The sequence below is a fragment of the Nyctibius grandis genome, chromosome 10 (assembly GCF_013368605.1).
Source record: "Nyctibius grandis isolate bNycGra1 chromosome 10, bNycGra1.pri, whole genome shotgun sequence".
NCBI classification, from domain to species: Eukaryota; Metazoa; Chordata; class Aves; order Nyctibiiformes; family Nyctibiidae; genus Nyctibius; species Nyctibius grandis.
The window spans coordinates 19,732,642-19,753,744 of record NC_090667.1 but is presented as its reverse complement, the minus strand read 5'-3'; the positions used below and the strand labels follow the sequence as shown (position 1 = coordinate 19,753,744).

Genomic DNA, 21,103 nt, shown 5'->3' with positions numbered 1-21,103 from the left:
CAGTGATATAATGAATTTCTTGCTTCCTTAAGTTATAAGTCTCTCATATCTCGGAGTACTGCTGGCCCTATCACAAAAACCTCAATAATCACAACTTGGATCTCAGCAAAGATGGGCAACCACCACAGAAACACACAACTGTCCCATCCGTACACTTAGTTGCACTGTGAGTTTTATATATCAGTCTACTGTTCCAAAAACAAGGGTGTAGAACCTTCTCAGACATCTATCTTAATATATTTAAGAGAAAAAATTGACTCAGATTCAAGAATGACAGATATCCAAGATACATCTTATTTTTAAGAAATACATAAATATGCATACATTTGATTTACTATTTCTCTTAAAACACATCTACCTGTTTCTTGATGTGTTTGTTATTTTTTTGGTTAGTTTGTGCTAAAATTTCTTTTGCCATTACTACTACAACATATAACTGACTGTTGATTAGACACCACCTGTTGAAACATCCATAAGAAAGTAAGAACAGGGCTCGCTCACAGCTGAACCAGTGGTTAGGTCGTTGACATATGGTCAGTGTGTCACTGGCTCAGTCACAGGTGAAGACAGACTCAGAAATTGTATCTCAGGTTTCTCTTACTAGTCTTGGAAATTCCATCATACAGAAGCTGTTGTCTAACATCCCATCACAAAGGGGAATGAATACCTGTTCTGCATGTACAGCCTAGACCGAGGTTGCCATTGCAGACTTTCTGAAGTGAAAGAACGAGCACTTCAACTGCTCAACTTCTCATATATGCCATGAGCCCAACCAAAACTGGAAAAGTTTCCATTTCTAGTTCCCACTTACCAGTGTTCCGCTGGTTTTTGCCCTCTTGTATTATTGCTTCCTCTTTCCATTGCTGATTACAAATTATGTGTATTTTGTATTCGCAAAAAATCCTCATGCAAAAATATTTTTCTGTTTATAAATTAAAAAAAATGTGAGACAGTTCAGCTAGCTGATGGAAAGCAAATAATCTATTCAATGCAATGAAGCAACATTGATTTACTTTCTAAGAACCAAGCCCTATATATAATATCCATATGCAAACTAAAATCTATAAAGCTGAACTTTTGGGGTTTACATAATGAAGTGACAGCACTGGAGGCAGACCACGTTCCTGTTCCTCACTCCAGTCTCTCCCCACAAGTCACTAAACATCACTGAACAATACAAGTGCTGCAATCTGTACAGTGTCAATAGAAGCCCGTGTCCAGAGAGAGGAATGCAGGGAGAAGAGACTGTGGGGTTGATGGGACCAGACACCTGGGCTGGAAGGAAAGAGGAGATTATCTTATTCTCCTCAACTTCCGGATTTGAATTAAAGCCAGCGTGGGGTACAGTCTCCTAGCAAGATCAAATTGGCAGCGTAGGGCTCATGGAAGACAAACGTATCTATATGCACGGGGCTAAAATCCTACCAATCCTATTCATAAGATTTAATACTGATTTTTAAGATTTGGTCTGTTTTTTAGACCAGTATCACAAAAGATCTGAACATTATTCAATAGAATAATCTATACTTCTACTATAAGACAACTGACAGCCCTCTCTCTCATATATATATCTATGTATACACTTCAAGCATCAGGAAATGCATGCTCGAGCAGGTTCCCAAGCAAGCCTGAAGATTTCTAACTCAGCTTTTCTGTGATATTCCCTCACAGTACACTTGAATCCACACTGAGTTCAACAAAGGAAGTGGGTCTACACTAGGAAAAATGTCAGTGAAATAACAGAGGAAGATACATGAACCCAGATCACTGATTAGTGTACTTCATGATGTAGAACCTTAGTCATAAGAAAAGCCAATGTTGCTCATTCCAGAACTATTTGTTTTATTAGATCAGGTACACAGGATGTGCCTGTGTGTTCCCTTATCAGACTTAAATCTGTCCCAGCACCTGCAAGTACATTATCAGGATAAATTCCCTTCTTTGAGCAAACTTAGTGGAATTACTCAACATCAGTATAAACAGGATGTAAATTTAAATGTGAATTTGAGAGAATTTCAATGTCCAAGTAAACTTTATATACATAAAACTGGGGATGTTCAAGACCCTTTCTACTTAGAATGGATAAAGATCTCTTACTAAAATAATGTAATTTAATTTTGCCTAGACCAACCTGGCCACATTAAATAAAAAAAAAAGAAAAACTATCAGGAATTAAAATGTCCATTTCTTTCTAAATACCAGCACATTGTAGAACTAGGTCAGAAATACCAGACATTAGCCTAACAAAACTAATGTTAAAAACATTTATTTCAAAATGATTAGCCTCTGACACAAGTAACTACTTTACCCTTTTCATGTAATGCTTTATGAAATTAGTTACTAGCAGATCTCTTGGTGGATTGACAGCTATGGAGATTTGTGCCCTGAATTTCTCAGGGGAAAAAAAAAAAAAAAAGGAAAGATAAAGACTGTTGGTTGCTAGATACACAGCTGCCTAAATAATTCTTTACATTGACCTGAATTATTCTGCCTTTCACTAGCATTTTTTATTGTCCATATTAGCTTAATATAGATAAACGAAAAATATATAGTGGGTCATATGCACAGAACAATTACTTTTATGAAAACAAACAAGCTTACATACCACAAATGACACAAACATGTTCACAAATAGAAGGCCTCACATCAACCAACATTTTCCATGTAAAATAATCCAAAATTACCTATTTACTGGTATCTAATTCTTTATTTCATGAACAAACCTCCCCTCCCCCCCAAAAAGAAGTCACACGCAGATTGAGTGCACAGAACCACTGAACTCCACTGTATCAAGATTGTGTGTAGTATAAACAATGAAATTATTGCAATGTAATTCAATATTACCCTTGAGTGTGATAGCCTTCATAAGTTTTAATAAAATAGAGAATTAAAACAAAATTAGTTTTCATGATATATTTTCAAGCACAACACTAGCATGCTATTTTCAATCAAAGAAATACATCTCTCCACACTACTTACTGTAGTACCATCCCTTTTTGAAAGATCACTTATATCACCTATACCAGCAGTGACTGCTTTTAAAATTCACATTGACGTTCCTATCACTTTAAAATGTATTAATGTAAAATTTCCCACTATCTTCGCATTAAAAACTAAAATATCTAGTAAAACATACAGCTAAATAACACCATCAAAAATTGAAACTAGACAAGTATACTAGGACAAGCAGTAAAACTTCAGGACTGAAACAAGTGTCAAAAACACAGTAACAGATAGTAAATATGTTTAATCAACATAAGCAATAGAAATTTAAATTAAAGTTTTTATACTACACAAATATACACATACATGCAGCATAATATTAATGTACATCCCCCTCCAAAGAATTTCACTTCTGAAAAATCTTATTTTAAACACATGACATAAAGGAGCACATATTAAAACTGAAAAAAACAAAGCAATTCCATATACATTTTATTTCAAAGTATCACTATATACCAATTTTATTTTTTTTAACTAAAGTTATCTATACTTAATACAGTCTCAAATACTAGGATCTCATCATGACCATCAAGTTAAAAGGATAGCAAACATATAAAATAAAAACTGAAGAGTACTTACCAAATTATGATTAGTTGAATTAGAATCATCTTCTGGGAATGGGATGTAAACAGCTAAGGCCACACAATTGGCAAAAATAGACAGTAGTATAAATATGTCAAATGGTCTGGAAAATCTTGTTAAGGAATTCAGGAATTATGAGTATCTACAAACAAAGTCTAGTTCTCCTTTCAAGCATCAACACTTGTAAGACAAGTCTTACTTTTAAGGCAATCTTTTGACTGATAACTGTGACAAACACTTCATCACCTTTAGTTATATCACTATACCATAGTATTTTCCATCACAATGATCTTTCAACGTCCTCTTTTCAAAAAAGCAAACTATTACTCCTCCTGCCACAGAGCACTTAATATTAACTTCCAGAGATTAATATAATTATACACTCTTAAATCAATACGTGGGTCATCATGGCAGGTAAGGAATACTTATTGAGCTGTTCTGTCCTCATATGCTCACATAAGGCACATTAATGTTAACAGAAATGTATCTGTCCAAAGGAGGAAAATCATTTGGGATCTAGTTCATGGTAGGATATGAGAAAGATTCCCAGCAAATCACAAGTGATCTCCTGTATGAGAGCTGGAATGCTATACAACGGATGCAGGAAAATTCTGAGCCCCTTTCCATATCTGACAGCTGGACTCCCAAAGAATTTTGCTTTGGGCAGGACAGATGAAAGTTTAGGTGAGTAGACTGGGGAATAGAGTATCATTACTGGCTTGGCAGCCATGCATACTGAGAGGCTACAGGCTTTCACACTGACAATAGCATGAACTGCAGCTATACTTCTTATACCATATCTAGATGACAGCAGTTGAAACATGGAGATACCTTTTGTCTTCCAGAAAGAGAAATATTTCTTAAAATTCACACCTATGAAGTTCATCCTTCAGTTTATCATTAATTTGCCTTTCCCTCAGAGTATTTCACTGTTTTCTTGTAACTACAAAGATGGAGGTACGCAGATGAACCTATTCGTGGAAGTTTGGAAAGGGAGTATTTTGGGCTTTAGCTATGTTTTTTCACATCCTTTCCTCAATTCAATGCACAACTTCCTTATGTGTCCATAAGAGTCCCATAAAAGACTGAGGGAAGAGTACTCAATATACTCAAAGGAAGAGTATTGAATATACTCAAAAGCACAGTTTGTCAGTTTAAAATATTTTTCATGAAAAAAAAAAACCCTCCTACAAATCCCCTATGACCCTTAAGATCTGGTAAATTTTGTTTGTTGGCCTACAAAAAGTTTGTCACCTCAAGGGCTGAGTTTATGTTCCCAAAGTCTATCAACACCTACAGCTGCTATGTGGTATACAAAATAAAGTTACACCACACATCTAACACACAGCATTCTCCAGTCTGAAATGAACAGATGATACCACCACAAGATTGACAACCTTGTTTTATGATGTAGTGCTACTGGGACAAATTCTGCCCTGAGTTATTCCACTCTAGGTCCATAGTAATTTCATTTAACTGACCTTAGCCAAGGAGACACCAATTTACTGAAATTAGTTGGACTTCTACCAGTTTAAATGAAAGAAGAATCTGTTTCACTATCTTCAATTTGCAATTGAATTAATTTCAAAGAATCGAAAAAAAACAAGCCCTATAAATGAGTAAGATTTCATATTGCCAGGTTGGCTGTTCTGTTTAAAGTAACAAAATGAGTTTTACTTCAGCAATCTACTCTCCTGAACAGCTGTTTCCCATTACAGGGATGTTGCCATGGCTAACAGGCAAACAGTTTTCTCCTCATACCTCAACAAAACTATTTTCTATTTCAAACCTTTTCCTGAGAATTAAACAATATACCAAATCAACATGCTATCCGTTCTGCCAAAGAAATCCACGTACTTCCACATCACAACCACTGAACTAAAGACAAAGCAATCTTTCCCAGCATATAAATCATCATGAATACATGCCAGTATATCTGATCTCCTATCTACAGATGTACATGCTTCCAAATATGTTTCATGGTAGACATACATTGTAAAAGTTCAGAAGATTAATATATTTCAGACACTTGTATGTACTTAAGAGTGAGTCCTTGGCTTAACTAAAAGTCTCCCCTATTTTTAGTACTTGGAAAAATAATCATTTTAAAAAAGATTTCTACATCTGACTCATTTGCCATAATGGCAATACACCAAATTGCAACACAGAAGATCCAGGTTTGGCATCTTAGATCATCTCCCAGTTAACACTGCTAGATGCACTCCTATCCATTCAACCTCATTTGGAATGGCAACAAATGCAATACAGAGATTTGCTGGAATATAATGTAAGCTTGTAACTTTTTAAAGTTCTGAAAATGTTCCCCCATCTCCTCCAAGAAAAAAAGGAACAGCTATGAGCTCTTCTCTGACTTTGAGCTACTTACTTCAGTAAAATGATATTCTATGTCATTTAACAACAATTTAAGCAAAATTAACTACCATCAACAGTAATGACAGTCACCCACATGTGCAAGTGAACTAACGTGTTAGCTGTGATGCTATAAGAGATGCTGTAAAACAATCCCTTGATACATTCAGAAAACACAAGGAACAAGGTTGTAAAACCAAAACTGCATCAAAGGATACTTCCATTCTACTAGACTAATGCAGGCTCTTCGTATTGGGTTGTTGAGGGATAAACAGAAAAGGGCACGGGGTGGCCGACTATTAGACGTATTACCCTGTTTTTTGCTCTTGGCATATTGCTGGCGTTTTCTTTGGGATAGAGATCCTACAGGCTGGGATGTGGTGGTACTCATATTTTGGGCAGCCTTTGCTTGTCTAGCAGCATCAATTGCAGCTTGCCAAGATAGAACAGTTTGCTTGGATGGTGCTGAACTGTTTGACTGGATAGCTGGTCCGTCACCAGGGAGAGGAATTCTGGTGCTACTTGCATAGTTCACCTCTGTGGGACAAAAGAAAAAAGTACTTGGTTATGATTTTTTATGCTAAAATGTGTCACAGTATTTCTGACAAAAAGATTATTTTAAGACCTCTTGGCAATGTGATTCTTCCATTACATATACTACAGAGCACAACTGTATGCATATATATGTGATTTGACAGTAGCAAAAAACCACTCAGGAATCAGTATTATAACTTCAAGTTTAATCCAAGCGTCAAGACAAGTGCTACACAAGCACTTTATGTTTTGATTCTTCCACTTAGTATACTTTTTCCTAACTGGAAGGCAGCTTTTCTGTTACCATGTTTATCCTACTCCTTAAAATCAACTTCACTGTAGCACCTTAGCACGTACTATTTTCTCACTTCATTGTGGTCAAAAAAGTAGGTATTTACTACACTTACACATTGTTCAATTAAGAATAACCAACACTTGGGGGGAAGGGGGGGAGAAGTCCTGTAAGCAAGTGGAATCTTGTCCTAATCTGCATTTTCAAAGGAAAACACATGGATGACTTCCCGTAAGTGAAAAATCCAATACCGTCTGCTGATAAACATGTTCGTAAAGCACTGGTATCTTTCACACTAGAAATTACAACCATCAAACCACTGTAAAGGCATGGGGTTTGTTTTTGCTTTTTTTCACAAAGATTTACAAAATAAACTGCACCTTCCAAATAATAACAAAGTCCTCTTTATCCAGATGACAGCAAAGAAGGCAAAACGCCACCTCCTTGCAAGGATCTTTCCTCGCGAGCTCTTTGACTACAGCAACAGAGTCTACTCCTACACGCACCTGTAGGAAGGAGGGACTCCTAAGTGAAATTCAAAACTTGAAGACGCCTGGGTGGGGAAAAAATGGAGGAACGGCACAATATACGTGCTGGGAATGGGGGCTGGCAGCCGGGCTGAAATGGACCTACTCAGGCAGAGGAGAAAAACCGCTCCCCAGCGATCGCTGCTCGTCAGACAGAGACACAAGAAGCACACCCCTCCTTTCTAGACGGGGGGAAACAGCAGAAAGACGCGAGAGCCGTGAACGTGCGTGGGTGCAGGCGAGCCCGGCGCCCGCCGCCGCCCCGCTCGCGCCCCTGCCTGCGTGAGGGGCGGCAGCGCGCGGCGGGGGCGGGGGGCCGCGGGAGCGCTAAGATGGCTCCCCGGGATGGCGGCGGGGGCGAGCGGGTCACGCCGGGGCCCGCGCGCGTCGCCCACGGAGGCGGCCGAGCTGCCGCCGGGGTCCCGGCACCAGCGCGGCGAGCGCTGGCCAGCGGCGAGCGGGCGGCGCACCGACAGCTGGGTGGCACGGCGGGCAGTGCCGCCTCGGGGGCGGGCTGGCACCGGGGGCAGCGGTGGGAATTGGATCTTCAACATTTTTCCAGAGCATCCCTGCTCCCCCACCCCGCCTTTTCTTTTTTTTTTTTTTTTTAAATAAAAAAGCACTGGCACAGCCATCTCCCCCGCCTCCCGCCTGCCCTTTGGGATGCCATGAATCGTGGCTCGGTGCAAATAAACCACCCACCCATCCATCCATCCATCTACCCATCGTCTTTTTCAATCAATACTTGAAAGGGAAACAAAACCCGGTGCCTGCGTTCCCCAGGGGAGACCCTGTCCCTCGTCAGGGGCAAAAACACCAACTTACTGCTAATCGAGGAGGGGAGAATCGTTTAAAAACAACAGTGGGGGATGTGGCAGCGCCGGAGCCCGTCGGCGGAGCGGATTAACGCTGCGGAGCCCCGCGTCTCGCCCCCGTGCGCCCCGACAGGGCAGGGGGCCGCGCACACCGCACCCACCGCCCTGCCCCAACCCCTCGCTGCCCTCCCGCCCCGGCGCGGGGGAGCCCCCGGGAAGCCACATCCCCGGGCAGGTTTATCCACAATTACACAAACGAGAGGGAAACGTAGACCAAGCTGTGTCCTCCCCCAGCGCGGCCAGCTGATGTTAATGGCCTCGGGGCAAGAGACAGCACGCATAAACCCGCTCCCATGCTGGTCACACGCCGAGGGCAGCACCTTAACCCGCCTTCACCTCACTCCCTGCCCTTCCCGGTCCCTCCTCGAACCCGCCGCTCATCCCTTCCCCATTCCAAACCTACAGCATCCTCAACCCCTTCCCTAATCCCTCATAAATCCTCCCCCGCTCCCCCCTCCCTCCCTTCAGCCGCGGGCACGCCGCTGCCCTTGGTGGGCTCTCCAGCTCTTACCTTCGGGGTGCTGCTCCGACTGCTGCTGCTGGTGCATTATTCTCACTTTCTCCAGTATGTGAGAGGAAAATGAAAATAATAAAAAAAACCAAACAAAAAGGGCAGAGACGCCCCTCACCCCACCCCGAGCCAGGTGTGCGCTGCCCCCTGCGCTCGCCGCTACCCGACCCCCATGGTAGTGACTAGCGACGCGCGAGGGGCTGCTGCTCCTCCTCCTGCTGCTGCCGCCGCTTCGCCGCTGCCAAATCCCTCAGAGTTTGGGCCAACATGACACTCACATCCGGGTGACACGGGATCTCTCCATCCCTAGCAACCCGGCTGCTGCTGCCGGCGCTGCCTGCTCCTCAGCCCCCCTCCTCCTGCTGCCTGCTCCTCAATCCCCCTCCTGCTGCCGCTGCCTGCTCCGCCTCAGCCCCCCTCCTGCTGCTGCCTGCTTGCCGCCGCCACAGGGTTAACTCCCTCGCTGCTGCCACCGCCACCTGCTGCTGCGCGCTCCCGCAGCCGGGCTGGGCGGGGGCGCGGAGTCGCTCTCTAATCGCCTGGAGCTCCGCAGCCGCAAATAGAGCTGCTGCTGCTGCCGCCGCCTTAACCCCTCTGCTGCCGCCTTAACCCCTTCGCCGCCGCGCAGCCGCTCCCACCCCACACACCGCCTCACCTGGTACCCGTCCCTCAGCCCTCCCTCAGGCACCGCTGCCCCTCAGCCGCGCCGTCCCCGCTAGCCGTCCTGCTCCGCGGTCGCCACGTCGCGGCCGAGGTCCCGTCCCTTCAGGCCGCGCAGCGCCCCGCGTACCCCGCCCGCCCTCAGCCCTTTCCCCTCTCGTCCGACTCGCGCTGCCCCACACGGCAGGTACCGCTGTAACGCCCGGGACACCGCCGGGACGTGAGCGGCTCTAGCGCATCCCTCTCCGCGCACTCGAGCGACCGTGTCCCTCGCTATTGACACCCCAGGCTTGCCGGCCCGGTGCCACCTTCCCGCAGCGCTCCCCACAGCGCGCTCGCGCTGTTCCCGCGCCGCCCGGCTCCGCTCCTCTCCTCAGCCTCTGCCCTCACCTCCAGGGAAAACCCAGTGAGTTACTCCAACCTTCACTAACCTGTTGAAACGCCGACATTCCGACTCCAAGCTAACCCTGAGATTTTCAAAGTTTATCCAAATAAATAATTTGAATAAATTTGGCTTTGAAAAACTTTATTTTTTGCATTACCTTTCACTGCAGAACCCCAAAACTTTTGTTGATGTTTTGCTTTTGTTTTCTTGGGTCTTGAAACTACCATAGAAGTCCTGTGTACCAACACACACCGCTGGAGGAGCCAGGAGGTGCACGGCAAGGGAGAAAACTCAGGACAGCTGCCTTCACTTACTGCAAGGCAATATGTCAATCACTACAAGAAGTGACTAATGAAATAAAGTAAGGATTAGAGACATACAAATTCAAAACAGAATTGATCTTCAAAATTAAAGTTTGTTTTCTCTGCAATGAACTTTTTCTGACTTTTTTTTTTTTTAAGAGTATTTCAGGGTATTTTTTTGAACAAGCAATGATCAAACCCCATGGTTTTGAACCTTTATTTTTGACAAAGGTCATATTTTGTTAAGAAGACATTTCTACTACTATCCCTTTCCTCTACTACTTCCTTATACCTGTCCCTATCCCCTCTTTTAGCCATCCTTCATCCACAACTATCTCCATCTAATCAATAATAACAACTGCAGACAGTAATGAGAAGAAGAGCAATAAAACCTTACTTGATACTGCTGATACTCTCCAGGGACCTGCTGAAGAATGCCCATCCTCCAGCTTAATAAGAAGCTCTGTGTTAGGTGGAGCCTATCCCTTTTAGTGTTACCTTTGTAAGTTAAAGCATAAAAAAACATTAGCAGCAAAGCTGATTTAGAGAGAAGCCTTTCAAAGACAGAAAACCCCAATGCCACTTCTTGACCTTTGTTTGAGCACTTCCTCTTCTATAATCTTCTGACTTGGTGGATTCAGCTGTTGCAGTTGTGAGTCAATCAGTTGGTGTGGTTTAATCGGGAAGGTACCACACCCACTTGACAGGTTTCTATCATTACAGGGCACGTTTTTCCAGATTAAAACAGTCTACTATGTACTTAGGTAATTGCCTTAAATGTCCATGAAAGTCATTAGGACTTCTTTTCTGGACAGTCAGATATTAGGTGTCAAAAATGCTTGGTGCATTTTCAAAAGTATCTAAATCAAGACTAGTTGCCTAACAACCACTGCAGGCCCTGGAAGCAGGCACCTAACGTGCTTAGCAGGAGTTAGTGCCTAACCTACTTAGGCACTTAGTACCTTGACAAATCTAGACTCGGGTATCTAAATAATTTTTTAAAATGAGGCTTATAAAGTTAAGCACTGAGACACTACTGGGAAATTCGTAACTAATAAGGCATGGATCTAACATAAGCAAAAAGCATCCCATAGAAAAGGGCTACCTCCCTTGCAAACATTTTTATGAAATTCCTGGATTCTGGCCTCGCCAAGGGCTATTTTCTAACCCCCAGACCTTGTAACAGACCATAGCAATACGTACAGGGAGCTACCAAATGCTCCTCCAAACCAAACTTCGTGAGCCAATAAAACCATGAAACAGAGAGAAAATTTTTTTCACAGTTGGTCCAAATCTGTAAGCATATAATTTTGCATATTTCAAAAACTAACTGGCCTTTTATTGCTAGATCAAATTATCTACCATATTTTCAAAATCAAAATTGTAGTTAAAAAAGAAATGCAAGTCCTTTTAGAAAGTTTTGAGAAAGTATTCAAGAGCACTGATACTGTTTAGTCACAAAAGTGCTAATTACTGAAGCCATCAACTCTTCTCTAAACAGCTGTTTTCCCTTCTTCTAGAAACTTGTGCCTAACTATTTCACTAAGATTGCTTCACTTTTATGTCACTTTGATATTAGTTACTCATTCCTGAATGAAATGGTCAGTGTTATATGGATGTTTTAGAATGCGTACCAGCTACCATAATAAGTGATGACGTGTTGAATGGAAACAACCGTCGTTCAGAGAAAAAAGATATATGGATGTCCTCATCTGTCATTCACTCTGTGCTGTACCATATTCAGTGTACTTCCTTTGTATGTTAAAGAATGGTAGAGCAGGGAACAAATACATTTAATATCATTGTACATTTATTGCAGATTTGAAACTAAATTACTATCATTTCCCCCTCGATAACATTTATTGCTTGTCAGGGATTTATTCTGTGTAAGGGAAAGGGGCAGCCAAAGAAGCAGCCTCTTAAGGACATCATAGGAGCGGAAGCCCGTTAAGAATTTAGGAGCATTGTGTAGAAGGATAAACCTACTTAACTGAAACTTCAGCCACCATGAACTTGTGGAGCAGTACACAGCAATACTGTGCAGCAGTTCATTGCAGGAAGAAAGAATAAATCCAATTGCGATGCATGTGGGAGGAATTTACGTAACAAATACGTAATTTTGTAAAAAATGGGAAGCAACAGAACTACCCCAGTCCTTAACAAGGCAGGGATTCTCACTCATGCGGGTTAATCCATTATTAATTCTAACAGTCCAGCTGAAGTTATTAGTATGCTAATATATACTAAACTATCACTATCCTTATGCATGGGAGGAATATTTTACTGAAAGATGGCTATGTTGCAAACAAGGACTTGCAGGATTCATTCTCATCCATGTTATCTATTTCCTTTTAGTTTTGCATATATTTTCAGGTGCATCCTCTTTTTCTTTTTGCCTAAAGACTTCTATTTTCATTCTCCTTGTCTGAAGTGTGGTAAAGTACAGTTTGAGTTTGAAGATATTGTTCGAATTTTTATCTAAAAGAGACCATGATGAAATTTAAATATGTCTGTATATTGTTTATGTCAGATCAGTGAATAGCATCTTTCTGATGTCAGTACAAGTAATAGTGACTCTCTAAAGAACTTAAAATAGCACTTTGTTATTATGAACGTAGTTTATATGGACAACTATAAAAAGTGCATACTTCTGAAAACCCATTAACTGGAATCTCAAAAATAGATAAAAATGTGCATAAATGGATTTTAAAATACATTAATCCACTATAGAATAAAGATGATGAGAGGGAGGTTTAATTGTCCATGTTATTGACCTGATCCGCACTTGAGATTTAATAGGTAAAAAAACTTCCAAGAGGATATAACCCTGAATTTTTATTTGCCCTCTGCAAGAACACACTTCTATGTTTTTGCATAATTGGGTTTTTATTAATTTGTGTGAGCAGAGTATCCTAATACTAAGCATAATTTTGATTTTCTTCTCTCCTATTTAGTGTTGGACAAAAACACTCAAGATACAAGAAACATACCACACTGAGGTCTTACCATGTAATCATTTGCATATAAGCTCACCAAAAATACAAATTTTTGAAAGCGAAATGTAAATGAAGTGACTAACACTACTTCAGTCTAGCTGGAGATCTAGCTGTGCATTTTGTGCAAAAAAATTCATTGTGAAAACTTGTACAGAAACAGGGAGGAAGAGAGGGAGGGAGAGAAGGAGGGAAGGCAGCAGGGTGCGCAGACAATGCTCTTTTCATTTGTTTGGCTGAGCTACAGCTTCAAGCGTATCTCAGATTGCCTGTGGATGAAAGAAATGGGTGATGGTCTCCAGTAATGCTTTCCAAGTCAACAAAAGTCCTCATTTATTTTTTCCATCCTCTCAGAAGAACTTTATATAATGGTACCCAGACAGTAAGGTACAACTGCAAACACAATTTTGAACTAAACACTTTCTTCTGTGTCTCTGAAACTATATTTTTTTTATTATCTCTATATGCAAGTATAAACAGTGTAATCTGCTCTGAACATATTGAAAATCTGTTAAATTTAAAATCCAGTTGGATTTTTTCAAAACAAATTACTAAGAATGTAATGAAATGTGTTTTCCTGACTAATTAGATTCTTTGGCTTTCTGTGGCTTCAATTAGGATGCTATTACTCAGCAACACAGTTTAGATTCTTCCAGCAGTTCCCTCTCCTAGCTATAGTTCTTCACTATTTTCAGTGTTTACCATATTATTTCACTAGCTTGCTTTGATTATTTGACTGAAAATACTGCCACTTACAAGTTATTGGATATTCTACTGTTCTTTACCTCAAAGCTTCATTTCCTAGTAGTTGTCTTTTTCATCTTCTCCCTGTTCCCCTCTATCTACAGTCATGGATTGTCTTCACATTTTTCTCCAGTGATCTGCCATTATTAATAAATACTTTCCACCCCGTGTGTTATCCACCTTCCACAACTCCTACCTGCCTATGCCAGTCCTAGTCATTTGAGGCCCGAGTGAATTAGCTTTGGTGGGCACCAGACTGGGTTCCTAGCCAGAAATTATTTCCAACTATATCACTGTGCTAGCAAGGTGAACTAAGTGGTGACAGCAGGACTATATCACCTTAAATTTAGAATATCCATATTCAGGATAGAAAATATTTAAACTGTTGACTGCAGGAACACATTTCAAACTGTCATTTAAGTAGATTCAAAATTTTATCTGAAGAGTTTAATCTTTATTTTTAGTGCTCAGTAGAATGATGATTTCACAGATGGTCAACATAGCCAGCTACCAAAAAAATTCCACTACACATAATTGTGCTTGAAAATGTCACAGTGAAATGGACAGATGACTCACAGTATCAGCACGTGTGCCTCATGCAAACAAATAACTTTTATAAATACAAGCCACACTCCAGCTTCTGCAGGATATTCTGACGGTTACTTGTGATGGAGTTTCAAAACCCCGCACCGGAGGCTGGAAGACTGCTAAAAACTGCACAGATTTTACACAGAAGCAAATAGGTTTGCGCGTGGGCTCTCCCACGGCGACTGCAGGAGACAACAGCCAGGCAGCACCAGCCCTCGGCGGGTGCCGTGGGAGGCAGCAGGAGAGGGGGCGGCCGGGTCCGACAGCGTCAAGTGGGAATTCCAGCCCCGGGAGCTTCTCCCACCGCACCCTGTGGGAGCCACCCGAGGTGCTGCCCAAGCACCGCTCCCAAGCGGAGCCCAGCCCCAATGGAAATACGCTGTCGGGCAAGAGTCCTTGCTCTTCCTACGAAGCCCTTTCAATTTCTCCTATGACAGCACAAGCGTATCCTTCCAAATATAAACCTACTTTGCACTCTTAAACCAACTTGTTCTACTGTGGTATCTGGAATTATTTTTGCCAGAAGTAGTAAAATTCATTAGCTCTGTATTAAATATTAAGAAACTGACACTTACAGAGATTAGGGAATAAGTAAAAATTCATGTTTTTTAACACAGAGCAGAGTACAGAGTGAAATAAAATTCTCAAGTTTACCTGTCTCTTCTCCAGTTACTAAACACAACACATTAACTGGGGTTCAAAAAATGTTTTTCACTTGCCAGACACAAGAAACACAAATTTAGCAAATTTATGTGCAGAATATTTCCCAAACAGATTTTTAAAATTACTTGAGAGACATTCCTTGTCAAAAGTAGCTCTTGAAGAAGACTACAGCTGCACGGTTGAGCACACCAAGGTCAAGATATGTCCCACTTCATTCTGGGGCTGCATCATGACAGAGTTTCACGTGATCCTTTCTTCCTTTTGCAGGAATACGCACCACGTAGTGTGCAAGACAGCCTACATTTAACAGCAAGAAACGGACAGGAAATATTTCTATTTATCTTTTCATCCAATTAATTAATTTATGTATTCAGCAATGGATACGACACAAATTGTATTCCAAATTTATTTTGTTGGAAGGCAAAATTCTATGGCAGCAAAGGCATATAGGATTTGCCCATCCTTGTTTCACAGTAAGTAAGGCTAGCAGTAAGCACAAACAAGTTTTAGAGTAAGCGGGAGCTAACAACAATTGTGAGAAGAAAGCTTTCTATCTGTGCTAATTGGTACCTACTGGAGAAAATATAGTCATGTCTCTGTTGGTGTTGGCACCCCACACTGCAACAGGAACCACAGATAAGAAGAAAATCACAGGCCTTTAGAATGAGGAAGGAGTTGCAGTAACTGCATTAGAGAATGGGGGAAAGAAGTCTAAAATGCTACTGAAGTAAAATGCAAGTCTAGGTTTTCAGATCTGGAGCAAGCTTTTAAAGCCTTTTTCCTTTAAAATTTGGCATTCTTACAAGAAGATCCAATGAGCTGCATTACTCACAGCATTACTCACAGAAGTAAAGGATTACAGTTATTAAATGTTTTAGAAATCGTGGTATAATCTCAACAGTAGATGATATGACAATCATTTTTAAAGTGCCTCACTAGTTAGAATGGGGACTGTCATGGAAAGATCCCATCTTTGGCTTTAACACGAACATCTCATATATATGTTCAGTCTTTGTTTTATGGATATATAAACACATCTATGAGTTGCATATTGTTCAAAGATTCCTTTCCCTGTCTCTTTGAATGCTGTAGGATATCAAGATTGCTACCCTACAAAAAATTTTTCTTTCTGGCATTATGGTGACATTCATCAAAACACAAAACTATGTTAGGTCAAACCTCTGACAACAGTGCTTTCATTGGAATTCAAAGAGTTTGAAAGGACAAAAGCACAAATAAGGAAGCAAAGTAAATATCCTTTCATATTGTAAGACTTAACTGTGTAACTCTTCACAGCACAAAGACCAGCTTAATAGACTAGAGAAACAAATCCCTATAGAAAAGTGCTGAGGGATCATGCTAGTAGTAGACAAAGCAACCGAGGAGCTTTCAATTAGTAGCAGAGTAGCTGCAAATAACAAAATTTCTTTAGGATACAGTGGACTCTCAGTTTTTTAGCTAGCAGGTGCAATTGTCAAAAAGTGTTTGTGGGGTACGGTTTGCTACTTAGAGGGTTTGGGGATTGGTTTGTTTTCATCAGAGACACAACTGTCCAAGCACATCAAATGAGGATGTGCTACAATGTGTTTAATTTATTGGAAATATTCCAGTTTTGCATCATATTAATATTTCTAAAACAACCAACAAATTCTGTCACACTTCTGCTTTCTTCTGCATGCCCTTGAAACCAATTGAAAATCAGTGAGTGCAGCCAAATCTCTATATTCTATAATCACCTGCCTCACATAGTTGGCTTGTTGATGCAGTTCACTTACAGCTTTGAACTTAACATGTAAAGCTCCTTTCCATGACTGTGGAACTGGCATCTCCATGTAGGGTGTCATTTCCCGGTGAAGGGGGTGTGTCCCATTCTGGATATCTGCTTGAGAGAGCTCACAGACCTGTCAACACACTCTGCAACTTCAAACACAATAAAGCTCTATTCTGCATGCAAAATAAAACTTAGGCTCAGGTGGATTATGTCTTGGGGCTTTTCCAGTTTGCTATTGTAGAGCAATTCTGCAAGCATCTCTTTATGCAGAAACCTAGCTATGAAAACCTCGGACACTAATATCTTCAGTCATTTAATATGCATGCTGCCTTTTTTTTTTTTTTTTGCCTGGAGTCTTTCTTTCCTGTCAAATAAAAGGATTATTCCTGAAAATGACTCTCACTAGACTCGGCAAGATTTTTATGCATTTCTGCATCTGAAATGTTTGCATCATCAAATAAGAAACTAGAGATTACGGCTATGAAAATATGTGAATAAAAGCAAAGGGACAGATGCCGAAGCCATAAAAATTACTAAGGCATAATCTGTGTTTGCTGTTCCATATAAATACAGAGTTTAAAAAAAACCCACAGCAACAAACAGACAACAACATAAAGTACAATCTCAAAATTTATTTTCAGCTCCTAGGTGATTTTGTGTATGGGGTTATTTTGGTTTTTTTCTGTACAAAGGCCAGTGATTGAGCTTATTTATGGGCATATTTTAATTCTCTAAAGACACAGATTGCTTCCTCTTGTCTCATACTGAATTTAGAAAATTATAAACAAACCAAATGGTGAATTTCACTTAGAAGTTCAATTTAGATTAAGTTGATTTAGGTTTAAGGGCTCTGCTTAGCTGTAGCACATTTTGACCTACTTTGTGTACTATATAGTGGGTAAAACAACACTTGATGAGAGAGAAATGATGTTTGGTATGCCCCCTGAGAGCTAATATAGGTACCTAGCTATATAAAATGCATTTGAGTGCCCTACGCATACAAAATCCTATTCTAAAGTCACACAACATGGGCATGTTACAGCTGTACCTTGTATGTTACACAGTCTCTCATAAACTCCAGCACAATTTGATAAAAAATTCAAGGTTTAAACGAATTTGAGGGACAAACATAATTATTTAAAAAATCCTAGCAAAGACTTTGTCTCGACCATTGCTATTTTTGAAGTTTTGATGTCTCAGAGGAACCTCAGAACTGCTTTAGCCCTTAGTACCTGGTGTTCTCAATGGAAATACAAATGATTGTGACCTTTGCCAAGGAGATCCCTGGCTAACAATACAGTTTCTTAGCATCTTGCAGTCAGGCATATACTTGAAGAGTCTCCAAGGTAAATTAATGCATGTCAGATATTAGACTAGCCCTAGATGTAGTCCTGGATTGCCAGAACATAAAGACATCTGCAAAGTACCTCTTCCCATCAGTGCCATCTCTCCACAGAGCAGTTCTAATTGGAGAACAAATTGTAGTTGAATGTTTTCTTTCAGAGCGGAAAGGAGTAAAAAGAGCTCAAATATTTCAGACAGTTTTGACAACAACGACAAAAAAGACTGCAGATCTTTTATTACTTTTAAGATCTGACACAAGAAGGCTAATGCGGACTTTCCTGCTGCCCGTATTCTTCAACAGTAGATCGCGCCTGGAAATGCACTGCAGGCAGGTACTGAGGTACATACAACATACATATGCCCACACAGGAACGCTGACCCTAGTTAGGGAGTAGCTTATTATAATAAGGCATTATAATGTTCCTCTTTGATGGCAGTGAAGCATGGTGCCGAGGTGCCTGGGAGGTACAGCTTCAGAACTACAGAGAGCGCAAATGGAATAGGGACTCCAAAAAAGGGTTGTTGTGAACTTATTTTTTAGAATAATAAGCTGTTAAACTACTAATAAAATATGTGGAATCAAGCTCTATAAAAATAGACAGGAATGTTTCTTCATTAGGCTGGACTTTTCTCAAATAGTCTACACTGTGACCCATATGAAATATTATGTTTCTCCATCCTTCAATTCTAATTCTGTTTTCAGATACAATATTTCAATGTTATAAATTCATCTGAAACACTACTTAAATTATATTCAGATACGAAGGTTTGGGGTTGGAGTATGCGTACAGAAGACAAATTTGGTCTTGCTTCTGATGCACAGGTGCCCACTGTAAAACCACATGCCATGTATGCCTAGTGCATTAGCTGATACACTTTACAGAAGGACTTTTTCTGTCTTCCTAGAAATTCAGCACATTACCTGACAAATGCAGCTATTTAAGTTTATTTTTTACCTCTGCCTAAGCATCCTGCTTACATACAGATTTACCTCTTGGCAAGCAAAATCTGTGTCTATTCAGTCTGTGCCTGTTGCACCACCAAGCACCACCTTCTCTGCTGTTCAAATGAGCCAGCAATGCGGCAGTGGCCTGGGGGTAAAGGCTGACTCAGAACCACTGAAGCTAAACATCAATGCTTCCCCTAAATAGGCAGACACTTCAATATCATTGACTTCCATGAGATCTGGTATTTCTTTCAAGCCAGCCACATCCCGTGCTAAATAATGAACAAAACAGGAGTTGGGGCAAGGGAGGGAGGTCAAGGGATTGTGAGAGCATGAGCAAGATCAGCTATTCTAGGCATAAAAGAAGGATAAGACTGATGTAGATGACTAAGGATGTCAGAAGAGCTCTTGAGGAAAAATAGAGGGTATATGACATATATAAGAACATGAAATCTGAAGAGGATTAAGAGAATTATGAACTGAAACTGAAAGGCTGTAAAAAAAACCCAAACCCAACAACAGCACTGGTTAAGGCTGCCAGAATTGACACAGTGAGAAGATTGCTCAGAAAGGGAAGAAAAACAATAAAGGGTCTCGAAATATTTAAATGATGTGATGATCAACAAGGAATTATCTACTGCGCTGTTAACAGAACCTGTGCATGAGAGGACTTAACAAACGACAAGATAAACCTAGAAATGTAAATGCACACTTCTATTCAATATCCATGCAGTAAACAAAAGCAAAATGCCAGAAAAGAGAACACAACTTCCAGAGGAGGATACTGTAAAAATAAGATTTTAAGAGCAATAAAAGAAGAACTAACCTTTGTACCATCTAGAATAACCAATAACACAGAGAAGCTGTGAGGCTCGATTATTTGTAACAAATATACTTGAAAGAAAATTTCAATCAACAGCCAGCCTTTAACAGTGATTTTGCAGAAAGAGCTCAAGATGAACACAAAAATAAGTGAATGTTACTCCAGCCTTCAGAAACCAAATCTGAAAGAGCTGGAAAAGCAGAGATGACTCATTATAACCTGAGTGGCCAGAGTGATCCTACCAACATCAAAGCATGAGATCAGTAACCATGTATAGCATTAGGAAGAAATAAAAAGCGTTCCATAGCAATCCACAATGGGACAACCTTTGCAAATACAGTACGTTTGCAACTTCATTTTCCACTACTTTAAAGTGAAGCCAATCTGAGACAATGGCCTGCAATCTCTCCCCAGTTTCTGTCCTTCTTTTTTCACAGAAAGCAGTGGCTCACTACTCGGGCAGAGCCATTGGAGAGCAACAGCACCTACATTGACAATTGCAGGAAACCTTAAGTAAGATTGATTCTACTAAAATCTTGATGGCAGATCTGAAAGAACAGGTATTTCAGGACCAGTCACGAGCCCTATTTCAGCACCATAAAATAACCCCAAAGCTGAAAGACCTTCACACCAGGGTATTCATCTTATATTCTACTAGCTCTTTGTATAAAAGGTTAGCAGGCCTATCCTGCATCAGATCACTCTCCTTAAATTTAGCAGCATGAAGGAAGGAACTCACTGACCCTCTTAGAATCAAAAGATATTATTAAAGAATGCAATATTTTGTTGTAACTTAAAGTTAGTTTAATTAAACCTTTTGTATCAAGTAAGCAATTTAGTCAACCACAGAAAAAGGGAGAACCTAGTACCTTCTTGGCTTCTCTACACCTGAGTATGCAGTAACACTGTTTACTTTCTTTGATTACTTAACATATTTTCTGCTGTGAAGAGGTTATTGAAGTGATGTCTGAAGCCTAAGAACGGCCAAAATAGGCTGCAAAATACATTTTATCCAACTATTCTCTTGATCAGATTCAGAATACTTCTGCCCAGATTTTGCACGCTAAATAAATTCACCACTATGCAGCTTGCATTTGTTTTTCTCTGTAGATACCTGTCTTTCTAAATGCACATTCAAACCACCTTGTGGTTTTTTCACCTTTATGTCATTGAATGCTGCTTAATTTAAG

The 21,103-nt window shown here is 40.6% G+C and overlaps 1 protein-coding gene across 1 annotated transcript in view; it reads right to left on the bottom strand.

Moving 5' to 3' along the window:
• CACNA1D (calcium voltage-gated channel subunit alpha1 D) overlaps positions 1–8,731 on the bottom strand; it is a 183,824-nt gene extending 175,093 nt beyond the window's left edge. Inside the window, exons 1-3 of the mRNA XM_068409430.1 lie at positions 8,695–8,731; positions 6,174–6,492; positions 3,583–3,688 (exon numbers count right to left, since the gene is read on the bottom strand). Of these exons, the coding sequence (XP_068265531.1) occupies positions 3,583–3,688; positions 6,174–6,492; positions 8,695–8,731 (462 nt within the window). The remainder of the gene's footprint in view (positions 1–3,582; positions 3,689–6,173; positions 6,493–8,694) is intronic.
• Positions 8,732–21,103: the final 12,372 nt, after the last annotated feature.